Genomic DNA, 27,603 nt, shown 5'->3' with positions numbered 1-27,603 from the left:
TCTTCTTGCTCTGGGATGCTTTTTAATGTGCTGATGTTTACACCCCCCTGTGATGTTGCAAGTCACATGGGGTGTTTCAGGAACTGAATGACACTGTAATCTTGTGAGATCTCTGAACAGTGCCGCAGAGAGAAGATGCACATTTAGGAATGGACTGACGGCCAATGAGTGAGGTGGGAATATGCGCATGTGGCAGTGGTGCCATGAAAAGGAACCTGAGAGATTACAAGCAAACTGAGCAGGTTAGGATCAATCCATAAAGAGCAATGTGTACAGTGCTTATTGATGATTACATCCGGGAAAACTTATCAAGAAGGGTTTACAACCACTTTAATACATTTGCCTTTTGTCCCCAGTCACCCACTCTACATTTTGTAAAGGGCCTACATGCTGACCTGACCTTTTTACAGTATCTCACAAAAGCGATTACACCTCACATTTTTGTAAATATTTTAATCTATCTTTTCATGTGACAACACTGAAGAAATGACACTTTGCTACAATGTAAAGTAGTGAGTGTACAGCTTGTATAACAGTGTAAATTTGCTGTCCCCTCAAAATAACTCAACACAGCCATTAATGTCTAAACCGCTGGGAACAAGTGAATACACATCTTAAGTGAAAACGTCCAAATTGGGCCCAAAGTGTCAATATTTTGTGTGGCCACTATTATTTTACAGCACTGCCCTGACCCTCTTGGGTATGGAGTTCACCAGAGCTTCACAGGTCCTCTTCCACTCCTCCATGACAACATCATGGAGCTGGTGGATGTTAGAGACCTTGCGCTCCTCCACCTTTCGTCTTGAGGATGCCCCACAGATGCTCAATAGGGTTTAGGTCTGGATACATGCTTTGCCAGGCCATCACCTTTACCTTCAGCTTCTTTAGCAAGGCATGGGCATCTTGGAGGTGTGTTTGGGGTCGTTATGTTGTAATACTACCCTGCTGCCCAGTCTCCAAAGGGAGGGGGATCATGTTCTGTGACATACAGAAGCAGAGCATGTTGCCATTCATGGTTCCCTCAATGAACTGTAGCTCCCCAGTGCCAGCAGCACTCATGCAGCCCCCAGACCATGACACTCCCACCATCATTCTTGACTGCAGGCAAGACACACTTGTCTTTGCACTGCTCACCTGGTTGCCGCCACACACACGACACCATCTGAACTAAATAAGTTTATCTTGGTCTCATCAGACCACAGGACATGGTTGCAGTAATCCATGTCCTTAGTCTGCTTGTCTTCAGCAAACAGCCATGCAGACCAATTTGATGCAGTGTGCAGCTTATGATCCGAGTACTGACAGGCTGACCCCCCCCCCCCCTTCAACCTCTGCAGCAATGCTGGCAGCGCTCATACCTCTATTTCTCAAAGACAACTTCTGGATGTGACGCTGAGCACATACACAAAGCTTTAAGTAAGGCAATAATTTTTTTTTTTTTTTTAGATCCTCAGAGAGTTCTTTGCCGTGATGAACTTCCAATGACCAGTATGAGTGAGCAATAACACCAAATTTAAACACACCTGAGACCTTGTAACACTGACAAGTCACATGACTGGGGGGATGGCCAATTGCACCCGATTTGGACATTTTTACTTGGGGTCTAGTCACTTTTGGTGCCAGTGGTTTGGACAACGGCTGTGTCGAGTTATTTTGAGGACAGCAAATTTACACAAGCTGTACACTCACTACTTTGCTACAATGTAAAGTGTAATTTCTCCATTGCTGCCACATGAAGATATATTATATTTACAAAAATGTGAGAAGTGTACTCACTTTGAGATCCTGTATGTGAATTTTTTGGCAATCTAGGATGCTATTGTAGGCACCAGTATTCAATGCAACAACTAAAGCTAGTGATCTGGCAGCCACCATGAAAGACAAGGAGTTCTAATCAGGACAATTCCAACAGCTGAGTGGCACCACTACAATTTTGTGAATCCAAGAAGGAAACTACCAAATAATGTTACACACACACACACCTTTATAACACACCCTGAAACGAAAAAAAAAAAAAAAAAAAAAAAAAAAAAAAAAAAAAAAAAACTTGGTTGACTTTATGCAGTAAGTGTTTGCAAGAGATCATGCTGAGCCTGTACAACATCCTACAGAAGGAGGGGCATGTTGTTACCTCCCACGCGTTGCCATCTACCATCCTTGCAAGCCAGATCAGATGAAGGTGGTATTTCATGCAAGTGCTAGATATGCAGGAGTTTCCCTCTGATGTCCTTCCCACCTGGCTGAATCTGAACAACGACCTCATAGGAGTTTTTCTCCACTTTTTCAGACAAGAACCAGTTGCTGTTATGGCCAACATTCAGCAAATGTGCCAGTTTCATTGTTCGAGAAAACAGAAGCTTCATCAGTTTGATGGTATCGCAACAATGATGTCAGTGCAAAGTCAGACTTCTGAATAAAAGTCAGTCTTTGGCAACAGCCCTTCTCCTGCAGTTGCAATTTATGGGCTGAGGACATTTAAAGGTGAAAAAGAATTTGGATCTGATACAGGCGAAGTTGTGGAAATTTCATTTTTTTTTTTTTTTTTTTTTTTTTAAGTAGATGGGACTCAAATCCGTCTACAAGAAACAAAGCACTTTATCTTCAAGAGAACTCAGGATATGCTTACCACTGCCAACCTCAGGCTTCACTAAATGGTCTCTAGCAGTGACGGGCAAAAAATGCCTTTTCTTCCAACACCTAGGCTGTTGGTGTAAAAAGGGATTTGAGCTAGGACTGGATTTTCCCCTTACAGTAACCTCAGCTTGCTCTAGGATTTCAAATTATGCCACAGCCTTCACAAAAGTTTTGTCTGCTGTGAATAGCATTTACAATCCTGTTTCATGGCACATTTTTCTGTTAAGGGTAAAAAAAATTCTAAGACAGCTTACTTCTGAACACAATGATTGGGATACCCCATTACCCAGAAAAATAAGATGGGAATCATGGAAAGAGTTTCTGAATTTACTAGAACTTCAGACACTTCTACACCCCTAACAAAATTCAGAAGAGAGATCCATGTTCTGTTTCTTGCAATGAAACATAAGCTGTGATGCCTACCTTAAAGCTATAGAACCAAGAGACAAAATGTCAGTTTTCCCTCTGTCAAGCTGACCCCAAAACCACCACATCATTCCAAGGCTTGAATATTTAGTACAGACTTTGTAAGTTTTACAGTATGTCCGTCCCCCCCAGACAATTATAACAATTCTCAATTGTTTAATATTTGAAATCAAAGATTTTAACAGGGATCACATTACAGCTGCATGGTCTGTTTAATAATTTTGTCCCACCCTCTTTCGTATGTCTTTAGTTTGTTTTGAGCACATGTCATAGCTGGAGCTAGGCATACTTTTTTTATCTTCTGTAAAAAATCTGCACAAGTCTTTACATTAAAGCCTTCTACAATGGGTCATCTGGATCACTGTCTGCCCAAGTTAAAGCTAACCCACCACAACTGGATCAGTTAGAGCAGGGGAAGCAGTAAAGGTGGAACTTGTGCTCTGGACAGCGATGGCTGCATTAAAGCCATTAGTGGTCCAAGAATATCTGACATAGTTCCAGAAGTTTGCCTTGGTCAGGTAGGCCACTTGTTGCAAGCCCAAAACAGATCTAGACTCAGATGCAGAGACCAGTGTTATAACGAGTCCTGCTCTGGTGCAATGGAAACAGTCACTTCGAGCAGTTTGAGTGTTTTGCAGGCCTACAGCAGAGCAAACATTCACCCAACACTTTCTGGGGCAGGGAGTAAGCCCCAAAAAACCTAGCCCTGGTGTGAGGGCTTCTTCTTTGAGAAGTATAACCCACAGGTCTGTTTTAGGCATTGCCAACAGCATTTTGGGTTCAGATACAAATATCACAGGATGTATTTGTAATGCAGCTTTTTAATGGATCATGATATACAAATATTTTGCTACAAAAAGGCAAATATTTAGCATTTCAAGAGTTTAATATGCAAAGATGCATCCAAACAGATGTTTAACCTTGCACTACCCATACTAAAAACAAACCAAAGTTCATCTTTCACCTCAATGTCATCTATTCGAAAAAATATATAATTAGGTTGCAGTGGTTTTACATCCAAGTCCACAAATGGCAAACATATATCCTGCAAGTCTAGGCACATATTTGGAAACAGGAGTTTCTCTATTTACAGTTATGTGAATGAGAACACAAAAGTAAATGACTAGGAAGGTACCAAAGGACTATTATATTACTTTCTGCCCACACAGATATTACCCCGATTTATGAAATACCATAAAGTGGATGAGAACAACTATTTGAAAAAAAATTGGGCAAATACTTATAAGGTGAAGTGGATCATAAAGAAAAAATACTTTTTGAAAGACATTTATTTTTAAAAAGTAGTTTGAGGAAAATTGGTAATCACAGGTCAAACCATTTAAAAAATACATGCAAAACCTCTGCAAAAATCTAAATCACGGGTTTGTCTACATGGAGCAGGAAAAAAAAAATAAAAAATTAACAAAACTACTAGAACTTTTGTCACAAAAAAGCTGTTTATAACATACATCACTTGTAAGCATTACTGTATGCACAAAAACATTTGCTTCATATTTCAGATGGTTGAATCTATTTCAGCTTTCAGTATCGACCTAAAAAACAAACATTCATTAGTTTAACAAAGGAGTTCACATCCCTAGAAATTGAACAAATCCATTAAGCAAAGAATGACAAATGAGCCAACATGTATTTTATACACAAAGAAGACTCTCTCCTCCCATAAAGATTTAGGCCCCTTTCACACTTATACGACTTCAAAGTCGCGCAATTTTACTGTGATTTCGTGGCCGCTATTTTGGTGTGATTTTACCACAATTTGGGAGCAGTACGCCTGCCACAACTTTGGCATTAACCATTCTCAGCTTGTGGTAGTAGTAGTGCTGAAATCGTGTCTATATTACTCAGGTACGATTTGCATGCTACTTGAGGGTTTAACATTGAGGTCTATGGAGTACAAATCGTATGGAAGTTGGACCAAAGTAGTGCAGGGACTGCTTTGAAGTCGGCACGACTTAAAAGTCGTGCCAATATGAGTGGTAGTCATTGAAAATCATAGAGAATGACTTGTCATTCAAAAATCGTGGGACAATTTGTATAAGTGTGCGAAAGGGGCCTTAGGGAAGGAAAAAGTCTCCTGAAAAACAATTCCTACACCTAGTGTCCCTGTTGTATCAAAATACCTATATTGTGATCTCAATGAGACTAGTGTGCAATTTAATACCATAAGAGATGAACAATTGGAAGTGAATTTGATCTGGCCTATAAAATTAAAAAAAAAAAAAAAAAAAAAAAAAAAAAAAGCCTCAGGCAGCCTTGAGCTAGTTCTAGTTGTCCAGAATCTCAGTTACAAAGCATTTGACGGGCAGGTTATATATCACCTTCTCAATGCCTGATTTAACTCTATAATGCCACATTACCACAATGAGATTGCATGCAGTTGTGGCACATACCCATTGATCTTAATGGGCGAGTGGTGCCTTTTTTTTTTTTAACCCAGAGTAAAAAATGCCACAGCACCATCTGGCTGTTATTTTACAGTTCAGGTGGACATCCACCACCATCTGAAATGGGCCCAGTTCAAGACTTATTCCTAGCATGGTATTGTACGGACATCCCCAGGTTCAGAAAATTGGGCAAAATTAAGTTTGGTCCTTAAAAAACAGTCCTAGTTTCTCATGTGGCCCCTTGGGTAAATTGCAGGTACAAGTGCACCTTTAAAGTCATTCCCCTCTGTGCCCGAGGAGCACCAGGCTGTACACCAGGGCCTCAACTTTCCTGAGACAAAACTGTCAAATTTGAACACTTGATAGGCATAAGGCATCAGTCAGTCATGTTTGTCATTTTGGGATCTCGGGCAGAATGCTTGCCCAGAATGACTGCCTGCAATCTGAAATTGCATGTTCAGGTGCCATTCATTTTCAAATGTAGCTAAAATGCAGTGTGATTTTGCCACAAGCTGCAATGCGAAGCTTGTCACCCAAGAAGGGAGCAGGCACTTTTTGTAAAGCTTGTCACCCAAAAAAGGAGCAGGAACTTTCGGGCGACAAGCTTTACAGCAAGAAAATGAATGGCACCTGAACATGCATTGTGATTTGCGATTGTGGGCAGAATTCAGAGTTTCTGGCCAAGATCCTAAAATGCCAAATGTGAAATCCTTAGAGGCTCTGGCATTTTACAGTTGAATGGCAGTGGAAATGGGTTAATAAAGTAAACTTGAAGTCAAAAAGCCCAATGTACAGTCTGACATATAAAAAGAGGCTACCACGGGACAGAAACCTAACAAACCAAAATGCCAAACTTACGTGGAGAGTAGGAACGTGATCTGGATCGAGATCTATAGCCACCTCGGCTATAGTACGGCGATGGAGATCTCCTCCTAAATAAAAAACAAATATGCATTACATACACTTGGGGTTTTAATGTAATTGAGGTTACATGGCCATGCATTTTGCTGTGCAGACAGCCTTTATATTCCTATATTTTCTTATGATAAAGCTTCTGTGATTAGTTATACCTTAGTTAAAGTGGGGTTCCACCCAAAAAACAAAAATACCTGTAAAAATTCTAAAAAAACAAAAAAAACAAAAAAAACATTTGGATATTTTTTTTTTTTCCCCACTTACCTCTAAATGCCTGTTGCTAGGTGGTCCCTCGTAGTCTGCCTGTTCCTTTGCCTGGGCTGGTGACATCACTTCCCCCCCAGGCACAGGAAGGGCTCCGCTCTGCTCCCTCCTGTCAATCATCTGGGACCCATTACAGGTCCCAGGTGATTGAGCGGCCAATCACGGCGCGCAGCGCCGCTCGCGCATGCGCAGTGGGTGCAAGGCTGTGAAGCCACAGCCCGGCACCCACAGTTGAAATGCTGGCGCCGACGAGCGGAGGGGGGGACGAGCGGGGCTTCGATCCCCCGCATCGCTGGACCCAGGGACAGGTAAGTGTCCAATTAAAAGTCAGCAGCTGCAGTATTTGTAGCTGCTGACTTTTAATTTTTTTTTTGACGGCCCCCCTGGGTGGAACTCCTCTTTAAACAGTGTAAAGATTAGCTTAATCTGTTGAAACAAGGCGAGATGGTGACTAAATTGCAATTGAGCTGTAAACCTTAAAAGGTGCTCATGATCTAAAAATGGTAATTATAGCTTCAGCCAGCACATATTCAGAGCTGCACTGACTAAATGGTTCTCCATTTTCTTCTTTTACAGAATTCTGTTTGCAAAACTGTTCCAATTAAAAATACATGGGCAGGTGGTGAGAAAATGTAGACCTACCTAGAAAACTGGTCACGGTCCTGTCCACCACGCCACCCTCCGCCACCTCTGAAATACAAATACACAGTACAATAAATATTTATATGCAATAGACTGCATGCTGTAAAGCCATTTCATATGGTAAAGGGAGCTTGTATTCTATCCATGCCAGGTGATGTAACAGCTTAAACAGTACAGAAGGCTTGTAGTTGTGCCCCTCCTCCCCCACAGAAAGGTTCCATAGACTTTTTTTTTCCAGAAGATTAAAAGTCCAAATCTAATCTACACGCCAAGCAAACAGTGGGAGGGGAGTTTGGGACCACCTGTGCTGAAATACGTGGGCTACCAGTCCTGAAATTGCCTGAATATCATATCTAAACTTGAACAGTAAAGCGATCAGGAGCTCTGACATCCCTGAAAATGTAATGGATGCAAACTTAATCTGGATAGTGAATCCCTACAATGTATAAAATGACCTAGTAAGATGTCCAAAGGATGGAATCAACAGTACTGTACACAATGGATTGCTGACACTTTACGATAGAGATGAATAGCCAAAAAAATAAAAAATTTGTAAGTAAATAAAACTTAAAAAACGGTCAAGTTGCATGTATTTAAAAAAGGTAGTATAGGAATGATCTTTATTGCATAGTTAAAATACAAGGAGTTATATGAATAGTGGAAGTGCCGAGCCTGTAGTCACTGTGCAAGAAGGGTGAAGGACCCTGAAGATTGCAGCGATCACTGTAGTAGTAGCTACAGCAATTGTCACCTTCCAAAGCAGCTTCTCTGGTAAGAAATATGCATACTGATCTTATACTATAAAGATCATACCTAGACTTCAGCTTTAAAAATAAAGTGTCCTGTAAATAATTTGGGAATAGCGACTGAGTCAATGAAAGTTTATCAAGCAAAAACTAAGTGGCATACAAGCAAACGTTCATCCAATATTTTAGTGTGGAAAGTAGGCAGCATAATCATGCATGGTAAGCCAATACTTCAATACCAAGTAGTAAAGCAATGATTAGGACTACAGCCCCTCAAGCATTAAGAACACGTTAGCATGGCTTCTATTCTGACAATATCCCTTAAACTGCTGGACATGCTCTGAAAGAAGGAGGCATAACCTTACTGTGCAAGGAGAAAGAAAAAAAAAAAAAAAAAAAAAAAAAAAAGAGGGTACACCAGACTACAGGTTTTAGGACTCATGTCAAACCAGTGTTCAAAAAACCAAACAGATCGCAAACAGTGTCTTTACCTGCACCCAGGGGTATCTACTGCGAGGCAAAGAAGGAGTTTGTCTTAAGTGACAACTTTCAGAGGGGCGGTGCTGTCACTTCACCCTGCTGCACTCACCCCAGCAAACCCGATGCATCCAGAGGGCTCGGTTTGTCCAAATAGATTTCCCCTCCACTCCTCCAACCCCCCCCTTCCATGCAACTGCTGGCCGACTCACCCACCTCCCCCCAGCTGCAGCCATTGCTAGTGCAAGAAATGTGGATGGAGAGCGAGGGGGCGCTGCTCCATGCAGCTGCTGGCTGGCTCTCCCACCAGCTGCAGGTAGTACAGGAAAATCTGGATAGATTGAGAGGGGAAGGGCTGGTTTTTACCAGCCCCTTTCCTGAAGGAATACAGACAGCGATCACAGTACCAATGGCTTCTGTATTCTTTAATCATTGACACATAGCAAACAGTTTACCATTTGTCAGTTTGTGACTGAAATATGGTAAACACAGTTTACTAATCATTTTATGAAGACAGGATGCACACTCTTCACATACACAACCTGCTCTCCTATATGGGGCAGTTGGATTGAAACAGACCACCTCCATTTCCATCCAATCCAGTAGACAGATTTGGGGGAGGGGAATAGATCCCATCCATCTGTTTTTGGTTGACAGGATCAGATGGCAGGTGTCAATGGGTAGGAAGGGGTGGGACAAATTTAGATTGGTACCACGCAATTTGGTGCAGGCAGTGCACCAAAAGTACCATGTGATTCACTGCAGTGTGTTTTTGAAAAGTGGTGTATATACAACTTGTTGCGATCCAGTGAAAATTTCAGCCCACTGAATCACACAGGAATGCGTGTCAGGTGTGAACTGGCCCTTAAGCCCCAAGAATTTTTCAAATGCAATTAACAGTACTAACCTGTAAGAGGATCTGCTGTAGTACTCCCTGTCATCATATCCGCCCCCCCTCTCGTATCCTCGGTCGTAATAATCTCTGCGACGTGAGCTTCCACTGGGTAAAATGAAAGCATTTTTTAAAAATGGTATATTTATGCACAAAAAAATAAATAAAATAAATAATATCTATTACACACAAATCAAGATACATGTGGTATCCTAAAATTCGTTGGTTACATTTACTCATAAAATAAACCTACCAGCTCACTTACATTATAAAAGCTTCAAAAAACAAAACCAGTTTAGGTTTACATTTACCTGCTCTGTGCTAGGGATTTGCACAAGCAGCCTTGAACCTACTTCTTGGGTTCTCCGCTGGCACTCCTGGCTGCTCCCCCTTGCGAGTGCCTCCAAGCCTCACCGTCTGATAGACCGTGAGACTCTGCCCCACACCCTCATCTCTGGCTTTGATTCACAGCAGCAGGAGCCATTGGCTACTGCTGACTCAGAAAAGCCAGCAACAGTAGCAAGTGAGGAGAGCGAAGGACTGCTGGATATAATGAGCGTTCAGATAAGGGGGGGGTGGGGGTTGGTACTGATGCCTAAACCTTTATCCGCATGCAAGGAATGGCTCAAGGTAAAAAATGTTTAGGCTTTTGAACCGCTTTAAATTGATCAAATGCAAGTGTTTAGTGTCTCTGGCAGGAATTATATATATCTTACAATAGGTGTTCAAACCATAAACAGTATGCATTCTTTATATACATCTTTGCAACTGCTTAAGCTACAAGGAACATTTAATACTTTGCATGTTAGGGAACATTGGCTGCTGCCAGTGAGCGGGGCCCAAATTGCACTGTCAATAGATGCACACAGCCTGGGCTCAGGAGCATGCCTGCACGAGTGCCTCATAACAAGTGGGGACAATCGCAGAGAAGGAACAGGCAGGAACTGCTCTGTGCAAAACCATAGCACAAAGTATGTACTTTTTTTAAACAGAGGCCTTTAGACCTGCAATCACTATGCTTTTTAAAATGCAGTTTTCAAACCCACAGGTGAACGTTTCCATTAGGAAGCATGGAGAAAATCATTATTTGACTACATAGAACAGTGGTTAAGTACTCACTAAGTTGGCCTTCCCATGTATATTCCTGGTGTAGGGGTGTGGGGCCTTTTTGTAATTGAGAAATCTACACGTATGCGTCTTCCATCAAGTTCCATTCCATTTGCACGTTCCTTTGCCTAAAAGATTAACCACATTACATTGATTTGGAAAGCAGATGTGCTTTTTACTACTTCATAACATCAACTCAAACAATGTGGACAGGCTAAAAACCACCACATTAAATGAGAATCTTCAGTCCTCCTCAAAAAATTCAAAGTCAGCAGCTACAAATACTGTGTGTGATGAGGCGTAAATAAGGAACTTCCCCTTCTGGGTGAAGCTTGGCTTTAAAGCAGTAGAAAAACTCCAAATCTTCTCCTTGCAATTTAATGTTATATAATGTGCTAGTATCTGCATCACATACTAGTACATTATAAAAAAGACTTACCTGAAAACTAAGCCCTCCAGTGTGCCACTGTCAAGTCTTCCATCTTCACCTGGTCTTCCTTACATGTTTGCAGGCTGCAGCCACTTGACTGGCTGAGCCGTGAGGACATCACTTCTGTATCATGGCTCCATGGACAGCACTGTCTATTGAGCGCAGTGCACATGTGCCGGTGACATCACTAGCACTGCTAAAGTAAATACCTCCTAAACAGTGCATGTTTAGGATAGATTTACAGTACCTACCAGGTAAGCCTTATTATAGGCTTACCTGTAGGTAGAAAGTAAAAAAACCTTTACCATCACTTTAATAGGTTAGGCACTGGTCCATAAGTGATCAGCTCCAAATAATTAGCACTTCCAAACACTGTGGGAAAATTTACAATGTTGTATAAAACACAAGATACTAAAGTGGAGTTCCACCTACTTTTACAACTCTTCAGCATCCTTCACTAAACTGCACTGTAAACAAATTGGATATTTTTTTATTTTTTTCTCAGCACCTACTGTATATCTGCTGTATTCATTTTTCACTTACTCCTCCCTGGCCGTGGCCCGTCGCATCATTTGCTGTTTGCAAATTCCTCTGAAACTGCCGTTGCTATGGAAACCTGACCTGAAACCTATTACACTGCTTGTGCTGCACTGAGCATGTGCAAGATCTGCAAGGATGAGATCCAGGAAGAAATACAGTCTGGCTTCAGATGCCACACTTGAGATGGCCACGGCCTGCTGTAAGTTTATAAAATAACAAACTACTGCTATAAACTAACAAAACAGACCTTAGTTTACAGACTAACTTTACTAGAATACATTAAGCCTGTGTATTATAGGGGTATTGTTATTTAAAAAGTATAATTTCGGCCGGAACACCACTTAACCTAACCACTTAAGGACCAGCCTCGTTTTGGATTTTAGGTGTTTACATGTTTAAAACAGTTTTTTTTTGCTAGAAAATTACTTAGAACCCCCAAACATTATATATTGTTTTTTTTTCTAACACCCTAGAGAATAAAATGGCGGTCATTGCAATACTTTTTTTTGCACAGCGGTCTTATAAGCGCACTTTTGGAAAAAAATTCACTTTTTTGAAAAAAAAAAATAAATAAAATAAGACAACAGTAAAGTTAGCCCATTTTTTTTTATATTGTGAAATATGTAACGCCAAGTAAATTGATACCCAACATGTCACGCTTCAAAATTGCACATGCTCGTGGAATAGCGTCAAACTTTTACCCTTAAAAATCTCCATAGGTGACATTAAAAAAATTCTACAGGTTGCATGTTTTGCGTTACAGAGGAGGTCTAGGGCTAGAATTATTGCCCTCGCTCTACCGGTCGCGGCAATACCTCACATGTGTGGTTTGACCACCGTTTTCATATGCGGGCGCTACTCAAAAATGACACAAAAATTGTGCCTTTAAGAGAAGTGGGCGGAGCCAACGTAATGATGTGGCTCCGGCCGTCCTATGGTATAGAGACGGGTGGGCGCCATCTTGGCCTCATTCGTCTCTATACCGAAGCACTGACAGGTCCCGATCTCATCCGCCGCTACCGACGGCTCCGGTAAGCGGCGGAGGGCGTGGGACAGCGGCGGGAGGTGGCACCTCTCCCGCCGCCGATAACAGTGATCTCGCGGCAGACCACCATTATCGTGTACAGAAACGCCGGCCACAAAGATGGATACCTCGGTTGTGGCAGCAGCCACTGCCGTTACCGAGATATGCATCTTCAAAAAAATGATGTATATATACAGTGGCCGGTCGTCAAGTGGTTAACATAGCAACTTTACAGACAAGAGCTGCCAGTGATTCAAGCAGCACGCAGCAACATTTATTCCTTACCTCCTTTGCATCTTCAACATTTTCAAAGTAGACAAAAGAGAACCCCCTGGAACGGCGAGACTGCTGATCATACACAATTGATACATCAGCTATTGGACCATACTTTGAAAATACTTCTCTTAGATCTCGTTCCGTGGTGTAAAGACTTAGGCCAAACACGCCCAAACAGCAGTTGGGATCAGGATTTGCCTGCCGTGAGAAAACATTCACATCTTAGCACTGCTCCTTTCTCAAACAAATAAATGCAAAAATTACAGGCAAAAAGACAAAACAGACAAACAATATCAGGAAAGAAATATAGGAGCTTGAACTGTGGAAGTGGTGCCCAAACAGGCAACAAAACTTGTAACCAGTATTGCCCTGTGGTCTCCCTGCAATAAATTTTTCCCCAGCACAGAATTAGGCCCCGTTCACACCCGAGTGTTACTTTTGGAGCAGCTCCAAAGATGCACTCGTTTTGAATGGGCCTCCCTCCACACAAGCAGCTCATGTACCAAATTTTGGCACTGAGCCAGGCTCGTTTGGCGTTGCATTTTTGGCTGAGGTTCTCATGCATTGTGTCACATGTCAATCAGCAAAAATCACATAGTGCTTGGGGTGCCATTAAGTAATGGTACCGCAACTGCGTCCTGTGATCCCAAAACGCCTTAAAGACCCTCCCGCCGCCTGTAAGAACAATCAAGCGGCTGAACAGCTGCTGATTGTTCTTACTGCGCAGGGAATCACTGGCGGAAAAATATATCTCTCTGAAAGATGCCTGCAGCCATCGGTCAGATATCCCCACTCGAAGCCCAGGAGGACATACTTTAGTTGGCAAGTGGTGAAAGTAGCAGCTGCAGTGGTTCAGAAACCATAGATCAACTAAATAATGAAATATTGGAATTTCACATGGCTATAGTACTGAAGGCACAGGAAAAGTCTGAGATTTTTCAGAGAACTGTTTAGGAACCATTTTTAAAAACTGAGGATATAAATTTACACCAGGGTAGTTTGTGGCTTTAACGTGCATAGCATTATGACGAGCCACACATTTGAAGGTGTATAAAATCCAATGAAGGTCCAAGCATGCAAAACACTTTAAATATGGTTGGCTGCACACAAATAGATATATATATTTATATCTCTGCATCTGTCATATCCAACATTTTATTAATGGTCGCATACAATTAAACCTTGGCGACTTTGCCTCTTTAGAGCCTTCCAATCTCTCCACACTCGAGTGCTAAGAAGGTGGGAGGACCTTTAATAACCCCAAAACTCATTGGCTGTTCAGCCCGTTGGTGTGAGAAAGAAAGATACAAATAAAAGCTTTTGTACTTAAGACCTTTTGCTTGGTACGCTCATTGAATTTTGTACTAATGAACCTTCAAATCTGGACACCCCAATTAAAGATGAGCAAAAACTGTGTTGAGAGAATCTTTACCAGTCACTGGACTTGATTTGATAAACTTGAGGGCAAAATCTGGTGCAGCTCTGCATCGAAACCAATCAGCTTCCAGGTTTTTTTTTGTCCAAGCTTAAGTGGTTGCAAACTTAAATGGCTAAAATTGATCTAGCCTCCATGCATTTGTTCATTAAGCAGTGTGGTGTGGGTGTGTGTTTTTTCAATCCTAAATACCTTTTTGTCTTTGTGGTCATTTGAGGTCACGTCATCTCTGTGCTCTGTATCCCGGTCTGAGTGAGCCGAGTGGGAGGGGCCGAGATTTCCCTTCTGTTTTAGGTAAACAGTATAGTCAGTGAATGAAGGCTGGAGGGGAGGAGGGGAGGAGGGGAGGAGAGGAGGAGAGGAGGGGAGGAGAGAGCCGTGAGATAGTGTTCTCACTACAGAGCTGACAGGGTGAGATAGAGAGAGAGGAGGGGGGAGCTGGAGACACACACACACACACACACACACGAGAAGCTAGATGACGGAGACACATATCCCAACCACGCTCTCATGGCTCAGCAGCCATGATAAACGTGGTCAGCTCACAGAGGGGGAAGTCAAGACCAGGCAGAAACAGGTACAGTAGGAGATACAAAAGGGCAATTAACTAGGCAAAAGCACTATGCTATAGCTTGTGCCTAAAAGGGTCAGAAGCATGTTTTTTTCCCCCCCTTCCTTTCTTTTGGGGTAACAACCACTTTAAGTTAGAAGCAGATTGGCTACCAGGCACAGCTGCACCAATTTTCGCACTCTTAGTAAACCAACCACACGGTCGTCTTGCAATCTGACTGATTAGTGTCAATCCAGCCCATTTTCATTTGTTCCAGACCACCCATTTAAAATTTCTGCAGCAAGCTCCACTAGCACCAGTAGGGCTTTACTGTGTAACATGGCATTTCAGAAAGTTCTTAACATCTAGCACACCAACACACATAAGGTGCATTACTGTAGTGCAGTGGTGTAAATGGACCCAACATACAGTAGCAAATCTTGGCATTTTAAGTTCAGGTCTATTTTAAAAAAAGGTGCAAGCTGCTAGACTTTAAGCCTTACTAGGCAAGTAAAAATTAATAGCCCCAAACATAGGTTGTGTGCTGGGCATCCTAGGACTCAACATGCCAAGCACTTGTTGCAGGTTAGCGGCTCATTGAGAAGTAAAGCAAGGATAAAATAACACCACAATTTCCCCTTAAAAATAAATGCAACTCAGCAGTGGCAACTCCTATATTTCTACTCCCAAAACATTACACTTAACATAACATTTGTGTATTGTAGTGAAAAGTGGTTATTCAAGAGCATACCGAACTTACTCTACTCCCTATATGCCGCCTTCGGTTTGACATGGGAGAACGACTGTGGCTGTGACGTCTTCGGTAGTCTCTACTATACGAGCGGCTTCTAGACCTTCTGTGAGACCTTGAACGAGTACGAGATCTTGTGTAATGACGTCGAGAACTTCTTCTTGACCTAGATCTACAGGGGGAGATAAAAAAAAAAACAAAACAAACAAGTGAATGATCTAAACATGCTACCATTTATTAAGAACACATACTTTTTTCTGTACCTCAAACTTAGAGGTGTCAGTAACAGTTTACCTTGATTCAGACCTAGAGCGTGACTTTGATCTTGAATGTCTGGACCCTTCTTTAGACCTTGATCGTGCAGGAGAACGATTCGGGGAATGGCTTGCAGATTTGCCTGATCGACGAGCACTGCCGCTCCTTGAAGCAGATCGGGACTCCTGAACGCAAACAAATACATTTTTACTACACAAACTTAAAATAGTTTTAATATAGATCCAAAACAAACTTGGAAGTTGAAATAAAAAAAAACTCTGCTTTTAAATAAGTCTATAAAAGATGTCTTGGTGTCTAAATTTACATAATTTCCCCGTTGTTTACCCTGTATGCATTCTTAAACAGATAATGCATGCATTTATTCTGAAAAAATGTACAGGGACACAGAAACAGACTAGTAATTACTTAGCGTAGAGAATTATGACTCCAGTTTACTTCTTATCTTAACTTCATTTTTTATTTCATTTCTTATTTCATTTCTTTCTTCATTTCTTCAGTCATTCAAATTCTGACTTCTTTTTCATCTTCCCCACTTCATACATATTTCTCAATATTCTACAAGTAGGACTTCAGCTCTGACAATTAGCATGCATAGTTTTTTTCAAATTCAGCTTCACTTATTTCTGAGCTTCAAATAATTCTCATTTAAAAAACGTGTCAAATGACGACTTCTGTATTTTCCTTCTTCAATTTTAACCTTAACAGAAAAAGAACAGGGTGGAGTTTAAATTCTTCAGGATCAAAACTCTGTGACAAGTGTTAAAACACGAAAGAAAGAAAATATACCTAAACGTCAAATCATCCGATTTGTTTTTCATATTTAGACAGTTTAAATTGTAATGTAATTTCTTTTAACTAAAATCGGTATATTTGAGAATTTTAACTCCAATCAAAAAAAAAAGTACACTTTTCATAATGGGAACCTGCCTGAAAAAAATGTATATTTCAGCAGGCTTGAGAGCCCACTCGCATACAATAGATGTACGAATTCTGTATGCCAGCAATTCATAATTACAGCTTCCAAAATTAGCATTTCACAAAGCCAAGACCAAAAAATAAAAAAATTAGGTCCACTGATATTTCTGTTATGAATGGGCACTGGTGGGTTGAACAGAGCACTTTGTTTTATCTCACACATATCAATGAGATTACCCGTCAGAGGCCTTGGGCTAATCAATAATGCCATATCAAGGATGTCAGGAAGTTGTATCTGGTTCACCCAAAAAGTGTTTAATTTTCAGTTCTTGAGAATGTATCAGGCAACTTTGTTATGCCAACTGTCAAAGCCAAACTACAGCATCAGAAAAATCTGGAAGGAGATGCTAAGATTTTAAAATACCCCACACACACACACACACACACACACACAGTAATTTGCTGCAACGTAGGTGCACTAATGAAGTTTTTGGGGTGCCATCTGGAGTGAATGGCACCACAGAGCATCAACACTTGGGATGAATGGGACCTAGGACACCAGCTTGGTCCACTGACTATTCATTTTCTTTGTTTGGGAGCCAAATGGGGTTCTACTATTATACAGTGTGCTGAGAAGGGGCCTAGACTAGACTGTATGGCTGAATTGTTGTCTATGGGGGAAGTCCATTACCCAACTGTGCAATTTCAGCAGGAAAACAGAATCCTCATATGAATTTCAGCTGTTTTTAGTTTTCCTGAAGTTAAGCTTTCATAGTTTGAGAAACTGAAGGAGCCTTTTCCATGCCCGTCACTTTTAGAAACTGGCTGAGAAAACCATAGCTTATATAGCAAAATGGCCTCATTTTGTTGGATGCTTCATCATAGCTCCTTAAGCTTTATGTGCTGAAGTATACGAAGTTCTCTTTAAGCTTGCCAGACTTTGGGACCCTGGAACTTAAAATGCGGGCACAAAAAAAAAAAATTTAATATTTTTTTAAATAGGGAAAATGAACCACCAGGAAGAGTGGATTCCCTAGCACTGCCAGTTATTCGTTCTCTTGTCACATCATAGCTCTCTCCTCTTCTGGAGAGATTTAATTACTGTCTGTGATGGCTCAGCTACGTCTGCTCCTCCTTTTATATGTAAAAAACATGCCCATAATGTAATGCATATTCATGATATAGGAAGATTGTTGCTGAAATAAAGGATCTGGCAGGGCCTTTTCAAGGTTTTGTTCAGACACACACAGATATGGGTTTTTAAACTATGCTCTGGGTGTGGTGAAAAGCATGCATTTCTTGACAGAGCTTGCCGAAAGAATCTTCAGTTAGGCTTTATGTACACGGGACACTTTTACAACCTCTCCTGAACGATTTAACTTGACAGATAGTAACCCACGTTTAAAACGTCCATTTTGAAGCATTTACGTTTAGAAGAGTTTAAAAAATAAAAAATTTCCTTTCAAAATAGCCAAAACTGAAAATGCGGCTAAACACAAGTTGAGTTTAGCGCTTGAAATGCCTCAACTCTTCTTATGAACCCATTTTTTGCATTCCAAAAAAAAGCCTCTAAACTCAACTGCCTAAAAATGACCCTGTGTACATGTACTGAGAACAGGAGCAGGAAAAAAAAAAAAAAAAAAAAAAGCCCAACTGCTCCTAAACATCCGTTCAGCAGCAGCACTGTACACGAGGCCTTACTTGCTAAACTTCATCTCTAGCACAACGACTAAACTAGCAACACGGATACATTTTTCATGCAGCTTCCCATGTAGTAAAAAGCACATGTGTGAACATGCAATGTTACATAATGTAATGGTATAGTCAAAGCCACACATTTACTGGAAAACTCGTCAGGGATACTCTTGCTTTTTATGCAAAAAAGGTGCCTAAAGAGAAATGGTAAAATTGGGGGGGGGGGGGGGGGGGGGGGGGGGGGTTGCTAGAGATGTATTTAAAGGGCCTTAACAAAAAGGCCCCTTTTGCACGGGGCAGACTCCAGCAGTGGCTCTGCCTGCTCAGCAGATGACAAGTCCTTATCCGCTAAAAACAAACCACCTGTTTCCATCCGACTGTCATTCGATCGGCCAATTGGGAAGCAGATCCTCATCCATCTGTTTTTAGCAAACAGGATTGGATGTTGTTGGATGTCAACCAGCGCATGCATGTTGACATCCGCCGCTCTATTTAGGGAGATGGAGGGTCTGCCTAAAAAAAAAAAAAAAAAACTGACAGGGAGACCCGATTGGTTTTGCTATGTTCGTTGTGAAAATGGCCTAAATGCATACGGCAGGCTAGAACTAACCATGCTCAAAGCGGTACTAAACCCACAACAGTAAAATCTGTCTGTATATGTAGCATAGAATGCTTGTTATACTCAATGTGGAACTTAAAGGGGGTTGTTAATACTCTGCATTGTGTAAAAAAGGCAGTTTTATCCAGTATGCATAGATCCTCCCCCCTCCTGCACTGTATCTGGGGAAGGCCAGCTAACACAAGCAGAGTAGCCGGCCTGCACATGCTCAGTTGTATCTTGTGCCGAGAGCCCATTTACTTGATCAGAGCTAGCCAGGTCACGTGATATTGACACCACACATGTGGGCGTGTATACAGGCTGTAGTGGAAATCTTCCTGAATTCTCAACACTGGAGAAACTGTGCAGTTTATGATGTAACCGTGGTATACAGATCATCCAAAAAGGTATATAGTGGCAGTATTTTAATGTAAAAATCTAAAATAAAAAAAATAGCATTACTAAGGCATATGCGTTTTCTGGTTGCCCTACTCCAGTCATGCACCTGTGAAATAAATATGCAGCTCAAAGCGCATCAAAAATGCAACCTCAGTGCGTTTAATGGGCTTTCCAGTTACTTGCGTTTTTGGAGTGCCTTTTAAACATGCACTAAAAAAGCAGCATGCAGGACTTTTAAAAATGCACTGCACCCACTGCAGTGTGAAGGGTTATATAGATTGAAAGGGATATATTTTTCTTGCATTTGCGTTTTGCTTTTTAAACACCAAAAACTTGTCAGTGGACCCTAAAACTGCTCCCACCTCCCTTCTAACACCAATACCAACAACCCTGCAGAAGAAAGACTTCTACATTTTCTCAGGGTGCACCTGTCACGTGTTCAGTCGGTTTTGGAGAAGAAGGGGGAACAGCCACCAACAGAGACCCCATAACAAGCCTATGGGCAATGTCCCCACACAGGCATTCCATTCATTGTTGGCATTCTCCCCCCTCCCTGGGGAGGTCATGTGACCAGAGTGCTCCAAAAGTATAAGCATCTTCATTTTACAGGGTAGTTTGTAAAAAAAAAAAAAAAGTGCTAGAAGCAGTTCTAAGATAAGAATTTTAAGCATGGACTTCAATGTTAAAATAAGGTAGCACCTAAAGTGGTTGTATTGCCTGCTTTGTGATTTTTACCTACAGGTGTAGAGATATTCACCTTGCATGCAGCCGCTGACGTCAGCGGCATATGCGCTCTGAAGGTCTGGCGTATCGTGCCGGAAATGCAGAGCTCCTTACCTGAAAACGTGGGCACCCGTGCGTATGCACAGGAGTGACGTCAACGTGACTCCGGCCACTCAGTGCCAGAGCCCGCAAACACAGAAGTAATGCTGGGGCAATATGTTGGGCCCCTCAGCAGTGGCCGGGCGATGCTGCAGGGGCTTCACTCTAAGGCGTTTCATAATGAGCTAGTATGTGATGCATACTAGCTCATTATGCCTTTGTCTTACAGGGTTTTTTTTTGCCATACAACTGCTTTAAGATTCACGATTTTACAAACTAGCAAAACAATGCTACAAATCAGCCACTGCCAAAAACGTTTCCATCCATTAATGGATCGTTTAAAATCATATTTAGGTTCTCTCAATACAGATTAGAACCACAAATGGGTTTGTGTTTACAAGAGAACTGGTCAAAGTTTTTGTTGGCCATACTTCTAAGTCAAAGGAGTGCACTTAGCTCTGCATGTAATATGGCACGTTTATTTTTTCTGCCAAAGCGCCTCTGATCCTGGACACACTTGGCGTTTTTTCCCCCTACCTCTCAACACCTCTGTGTGCATGGACAGGCAAACTAGGATGGGGCGTTTAGAGGCAGAAAAAAAAAAAAAAAAAAAAAACACAACTGCCCTTAGGAGCAGCTTAAAAACCATCCAGCATGCAAGAGGCCTGAACTGAAAGTAATGCAGGATCTGGAGCCTTATCCTGCTTTCAACACTTCGTAAGTTACCGACCTTGAACAACTACTATTCGGGTAGATTTAGACATGCGTCCAAAACTCCCTTGCCTCTGAACCCCAATCCTCATTGAGATCACGACCTGTTGTAACCCCATTTTAGCTGACAAATGTTCCCTGAAATTGCACGGTTTTTAATCAATTTGTTTCAAAATCATTCTTCATGTTGGGTGCTAGGGTTTTTTTTTTTTTTTTAAATATTCCTTTACAGGTCTGGCTGTAGCCTAAAGCCTTGTTTACACAGAGCCTACATAACCACACTCCTGTCTGCACAGGTGATCAGTGCATCTCACCCCATTGCTTTCAATTGGGACACAGCCACTGCTCCCAATTCAACATCTGCGTGGGTGCAGGTCACCAATGCATCCTGAACGTTACACTGGGAGCAGCCACTGCATTCCAGCTGACAGCAGAGAACACCTGTGCATCCTCAGAGTAAACACTGCTCTCATGGGGTGTACAGCTATGTACGTCCTGTGTGAACAAGGCCTAAGCCAGATGCTAAACATTACCAAATTCTTTACTATTAAAAAGGGGTTGTAAACCTGTGTGTTTGTTCACCTTAATACATTAAGGTAAACAAACACCTGGGAGTGACCAGCCCCCCGTTTTACTTACCTGCGCCCTGGAACTTGACCCAGCAGGGACGCACCGTTCCTCTGCCCAGGGTTCTCGGCTCTTGATTGGATAGATTGATAGCAGCGCAGTCATTGGCTCCTGCTGCTGTCAATCAAATCCAATGACGCGGACGCCAGGGCCGAGGCATACATTCGGCGGCACTTCTCCTGGGGGGGGGTCATCTGATGTGGGGGAGGAGCCACCAGAGCTGCCGGGGGACCCCAGAAGAGCCACTCTGTGTAAAACAAGCTGCACAGTGGAGGAAAGTATGATAGGTTTGTACAATATTTTTCACATGAGACCAAACAGTCCTCATGGCTCACAGAATTATTTCCTTTACTAATTTCAAAAATGTTTAACCCCTCTTAAAAATGTTATATACACTTTGAGGGAGTTCTACATTCACTTCCCTTAGCAGGGAACTCACTGCATTGCCACACTCAGATGAAGAGGGGGCTACTTTTGTGCATAGTAACCAGCTTCTAACTTCGACAATAAAACCTAGAAGCTGATTGGTTACTATGCACAGCTGCAAAAGATTGTGTGCAACAGTTTTAGTAAATCTCTTGCAGCATCTTTATGTAATACAAAAAGTAGACCGAGTTTTTTCACTTCCCTATAGCTATAAAATGGAGGAATAAAGTCCAGCCTGAGGTTTAGTTTTCATTTCCATATACCATCAGGAATGGTATGGAATCAGCCCTAAGAGAACGTCACCCTGTGTTACCTTGTCTGCCAGGTTAACCTCAATAACATACTCCTGCCCAACCAATCCAGCGCCGTCATCTCCCTTCCATACATGCTATACATTGTAACAAAGCCTCCTGGACAGTGTTGATGCATTGTGGGAGGCTCTGGGGAGGTCATTCTAGGCCAGTGTTTCTCAACAGTTCCTGTCAAGTTACCCTTTAAGATGCTGCACCTCATTCTAAAAATTAAACTAATAGTTTTACATAATGCAGCAACATCCGTAGGGCGCCCAACATTAGAGGCAATTTGTTCTTCCCAAAGCGTATCCACTTTTGCTTAAACATTTTTTTGCTAATTTTCTCTCCCCCACACTGCTAAAGTGACCCCAGTGCTGACGGAGGGGCGAGGGGGTCAAACAAGGATACTGTGCAGGTGCCCGATGTCCCACTTATCAACCAATGGCGTTAGCAGTTGTTAGAATACTGGTGGCTGGCCTGCCCAATGGCCAAGGTTGTAATGTTGCACAATGAAAACTTGCGGCTTTGTGCAAAAAATATTTAAAAAAGTGGGGGCTTGATCCACCCACATGCACCCAATTTTTTAGGCATTTTGCCAAGGTGCCCCTGAAGAACCCAGAGGGCATCCTGGTTGAAAAGGCTAGACTAGGCAAGAAATGTAAGCCAGATAACTCATCCAAACAAGTTTTTCTTAGTTTCAGACAGAGTGGGGTAGAACCTGACAGATTTTTACTGCCAATTGAGGCTGTTATAATAGGTTCACATATATGTGTGTTGGAAACAGGAGCAAAATGACACGTTCTGATATACAGAAACACTGCTCTTTAGCAAAAATGTGCCATTGTTAATCGCAACTCAAACCACACAGAGCAGCAACCTCATGGGGCTTGGCAGGCCACCAGGCATCTCCCCCGGCTACTTGTAAATGCAATCCAGTGGGTAGTTAGCCGCTCGGATTGCTTTTATAAGAGTTGACTACCAGCTCTAAACCCTGCTAAATGTATTAAACTATACAAACCTTCTTGGCCAGTGCTCGGAACTGCATGTCTTGGGTAACGGGGATAGGAATTGAATATCTCTGCTCAGTAAAGTAGGGAAAAGATGATTTCTCAGGTTTCTGGGGCTCAGTAAGGGCCAATTCACACTAGTGCATCGATCTGTGTTTTAGCACACTTGTAAAATGCAGATCAACGCATAAAACAATTGTTCTCTATGTGTCCTATTCACACTACAATGTGTTAAAATGCAACATGTATGCATTTTAATGCAATGCGTGCCACACGCACTTCAGTGCAAGTAGTAGGGGGGAGGGAGGGTATGATGTCACAGGAAACATGTACAAGGCACATAAAACTAATGGAAACGTACATCCATTTCCCCTACATTTTACTGCAAGTCAGCCTGGGCTCCTACGTGTGCGATGCAGACACCGCATGCGATTCACTCCACATTCCTGGGGATATCAAATGCAGTGTTTGTGCAGCGCAATTTCAGCCACACATTTTGTGCAGAACCCTCTTTTTTCCACACCTGAATCACATTGCAAGGGTGTTCACACCCACACAGAGCGATTCTGGCAATGGTACTGCATTCTGCAATGTTTTGTGGTGTCATTAATCTAACACCTGCAGCAGATCACATGGACGCTGAGTTTCCCGCATTGCATAAGTGTGAATTCAGTGCCCCCCCACTTCCTGTCCCGTTAATGTTTTTCTAGACATTAAGCCTAGGCTCAACACTGACATTGAAAATGAAATGGTGCGAGGTCAGCTGAACTCGCATGATTTCATTCCCGCATGTCAGTCCCGACTCCGAGGGGGACAGGTGATTTCAGACGCCTGTGCGGGTTTCTGCACAGATGCCTATTGAAATTGCACCCTGAAGTCGCCAAAAGTAGGGCAGAAACTACTTTTGGGGCACCATTTCCGGTACTCGCCGCTGATTTGGCATGCGATTTTTCCATGCTAAATCGCTGCAATGTGAACCAGGGCTAAATGAGGGAAGTTCAACACCACAGATGCTTTTGTTCAATTACCTTTAGATGTTACCTTAAACTATGTAATGCAAGAGCCTGCACAAAAATTGAAAGCGTTTAGGGTTGAACATTAAATGGTTTTGGTAAATCTAAAAGGGGGGGGGGGGGGTCTAAAGAAAATTGTATAGTGTGTATTTAGCTTAACCCCTTTCACACTGAGGCAGTTTTCAGGTGCTTTAGCACTAGAAATAGCGCCTGTAAACTGCCTCCCACCATTCATAGCAATGAGCGCCTTCACACTGAGGCGGGATGTCAGAAAGAGTAATACAAGCAGCATCTTTGGGGCGGTTGGGGAACGCTGTATACACTGCAATGAATGGGCAGTGCTTCCGAAGAGAGGCAACATGGGAGTTTTTAACCCCTTCTAGCCCCGCTAGCAGCACAAAAGCACCGCTTAAACAGCAGTAAAGCACGGCTAAAACAAGTGGCACTTTACCGCTAACGACCAGAGCTTTGAGTGTGAAAGCCGCCTATGTCAGGGAAAGATTAGAGGATTGCTCAGCTATCCGGGGCTGCCTTATGCTGGCCATACACCAGTCAAAAAATAAAAATCGTTCAAACCCAGATTAGAAAAACATGAGAGCAAATCTTGCCATTGTGTAACGATTGAATATCAAACGAGAAATCGTTCCACAGACATGAATCAGTTTCTCATTGGTTTTGTCTCTTTCTCCTGGGTCACACGTGCGTAGTACCAACCGTTTGTTAAAAACGGGCGAGAAACACATTAACCTTTCAATTTATCAGCCGTTCGGCAGAAGTTTCCCCAAATGGTTCAATTTTTTTGGCTCAAAAACGTCATAACCGATTTTCAATTTGTGCCCATTAACTGGACGACAAAGTGTCCAAATACGAGATCCTCATGTATTGTATGGAGACTTGTCCTCACTTCTTGTGTGGTGGACACAATGCCGCCTAATATCTCCCACTGTACACAGCTGGCCATGGAGCTCTGTGGTGTAGAGTGAAGGTGTGAGGAGCAGGCCGGGGGAAGGAGCAGGCCGGGGGAAGGAGAAGGCCTCTCAATGTCCCGGAACTCCGCCATGTCGGCGCACTGAGGAGCCATCTTATGTCCGCTCAGCACACAAAATGGCGGCGGACTCCTCACAGCACACAGCCGGCCTCCACACCACACCGATCCCTAATACACCCACCACAGGAAACCCCGAGCACACCCAGGCCCGAGGATACACCTTTCCCGGGATTTCACCATTTGCCGCCCATCACACGGAAATCTCCCCCGTGTAGCCCCGGACTGAGGTAGGTACACGGCCACACACACACTCATTACTAACCCGATCAGCATAATTCGGCTCCCCGTTGTCGCTCATCTTCGCCGTCCGATGTCAGCCAGCCGAGAACAGGAGCCCAAAGACACGAGCCTGCTCCGGACAGCGCGATAATAAGCGGGGAGGCTGAGGAAAGCCTTCAACTCCTCCCACTTCCTCCCTCCCGTCCTATCAGCGCCCTCCTTCACTGCTGTCCTCTTAGCCCCTCCCTTTGTTACTGCTGCCCTGTGTGCTTCCGTGTAATCGTTATGTACTGTGCAGTAATCCTATCTAGCAGTCTATTTACACCGTCATTTTATTGTAGAACTATAGGCAAATCTTTTTTATTTTGGATAGAGTAAGGGAAGGAAATATGCTCTGTGTAAATTTTTTGTTTCACCATCTGTGCCCCATTGTGAGACTTTTCTTCACTTCCTATCCCATAGCCAAACAGGAAGTGAGGAAATCCCTACAAAATAAGGGGATTCCTTGGGGACCCCCCAGATCACCAGGACTAGTGTCCCCGTCGGAGGGTCTCCACCTCTAATACTTTTCTGGGGACAACTTAAAATTCAGGATTTTCTTTTACTTTCACTTTAAATTCTAATAGTAAACAGGACAAATAGAGAGGGTGAATCTCCAAAACGGGGGGGGGGAAACAGACAGCAATGAAAACCTGACAGGCGTTCTTATCCCTCTCCACTCCATCCAAATGTAGCAATAACTCTCGGCGGAGCTGATGGTTTAAGCGGGCTTGTTACCTTCACTCTCCTTCCTTCTGTTGCACCGGGTCTAGGGTTCCGTTGAGTTTACCTCTGGACGATACACGCACCAACACTTGAGTACGTTTTCAATGCTTTATTGAACAATTAACAAAGGAAGTAGCAGGAAAGAGGCAGAAAGGAAACTGCAGGGAAAGCTCAACTACCTTTCTGTAGGATTTTTGACAAATGTCCTTTAGAGTTGAATATTACAATAGAATGCGCTCCCCTTGTGGGACACACTCTTTGCTCGCCTAGATAGGCCTCTCTCACTTGCCTAGCAGCCAGTACGTAGCACGAACAAAAGTCTCTGCCACAGACTTGCTTGGGATAAACCCGTACGATCCTCTGCCACAGGATGTATTGGTTTTGTGGTGAATGTCAGTCACAGTGCTTGAACCTTTAAGCCAAACCTGGCAACACTATGCTGTAAAGTTACTTTAGGATTCGTCCTCCAACCGAGTCACCAGGCCCCTCTCCAGACCAGCACGTTGCATGATCCTTCCATGATGGGTCCTCCCCAGGATCTTCTCGGTTGTCCAGCTTCTTCACTCTGGATAGACAGCTCAGGACCATTCCTTGGCTGCTGTGGTAGGTCCCAGACAAGCTTCTGGGCCCACCCATGCGCCGCAGCGACTCGGGCCTCTGGAATGGAGGACCACGAGGTAGCACTCTAACGCATACCTGTCGGCCAGGAGGGCCAGCAGGTGGCTGTAAAATGACCCTAAAACATGGCGTCTGTCCCATAAATACCCTCTCCCAGAATCCAACTCGGAGGACCACCTCCACCGAGTTGTCTCCGGGACAGAAGGGCATCCATACGCTTCAACACGTTGCCTTTCCAACACTAGCCGATAGTAACAATGACACCCACCGGCCCAGTATGGAAACACATGCAACGTCAGCTAAGCTGGAACAGAGGCAAATCTAACTTCCCCCAATGAGCAATTTACTAAATTTACCTATCAGATGGTAGATCGGAAATCTACCAGCGCTACACAAAAATAAAAAAAGTTTTGCCCTCTTTAGTTTTAATTTAAGCACTTGAAGATTTTACCCCCTTCATGACCAGGCCATTTTTTGCCACTGCGGTACTTTAGCCACTTCAGGCCCTGAAGGTTTTACCCCCTTCCTGACCAGAGTACTTTTTACAATTTGGCACTGCGATGCTTTAACTGGTAATTGCGCGGTCATGCAATGCTGTACTCAAACGAAATTTAGATCATTTTTTTTTTTTTTAGACAAATAGAGCTTTCTTTGCTG

General features: G+C 42.8%; 1 protein-coding gene across 4 annotated transcripts; it reads right to left on the bottom strand.

Annotated features, from left to right (window-relative positions):
* Positions 1 to 4,331: 4,331 nt before the first annotated feature.
* Positions 4,332 to 25,766, bottom strand: TRA2B (transformer 2 beta homolog). 4 transcript variants are annotated; one of them, XM_073633118.1, is made up of 10 exons: positions 25,607 to 25,766; positions 15,809 to 15,954; positions 15,515 to 15,686; positions 14,406 to 14,498; positions 12,788 to 12,976; positions 10,521 to 10,636; positions 9,417 to 9,509; positions 7,287 to 7,334; positions 6,324 to 6,397; positions 4,332 to 4,613 (listed from the first exon to the last, which is right to left on the bottom strand). In XM_073633118.1, the coding sequence occupies exons 1-10, from the start codon at positions 25,640 to 25,642 to the stop codon at positions 4,603 to 4,605; spliced, it is 978 nt and encodes a 325-aa protein (XP_073489219.1). In that variant the 5' UTR covers positions 25,643 to 25,766; the 3' UTR covers positions 4,332 to 4,602. The 4 variants fall into 4 exon arrangements, with proteins under 4 accessions (XP_073489219.1, XP_073489220.1, XP_073489221.1 ...); XM_073633119.1 differs by having other exon boundaries at positions 15,524 to 15,686; XM_073633120.1 differs by lacking the exon at positions 14,406 to 14,498.
* Between the last annotated feature and the right edge of the window lie 1,837 nt (positions 25,767 to 27,603).

This window comes from Aquarana catesbeiana, linkage group LG06, assembly GCF_042186555.1.
Source record: "Aquarana catesbeiana isolate 2022-GZ linkage group LG06, ASM4218655v1, whole genome shotgun sequence".
Classification (NCBI taxonomy): domain Eukaryota; kingdom Metazoa; phylum Chordata; class Amphibia; order Anura; family Ranidae; genus Aquarana; species Aquarana catesbeiana.
The sequence above is the reverse complement of the archived record's forward strand: the minus strand, read 5'-3'. Positions and strand labels throughout refer to the sequence as shown.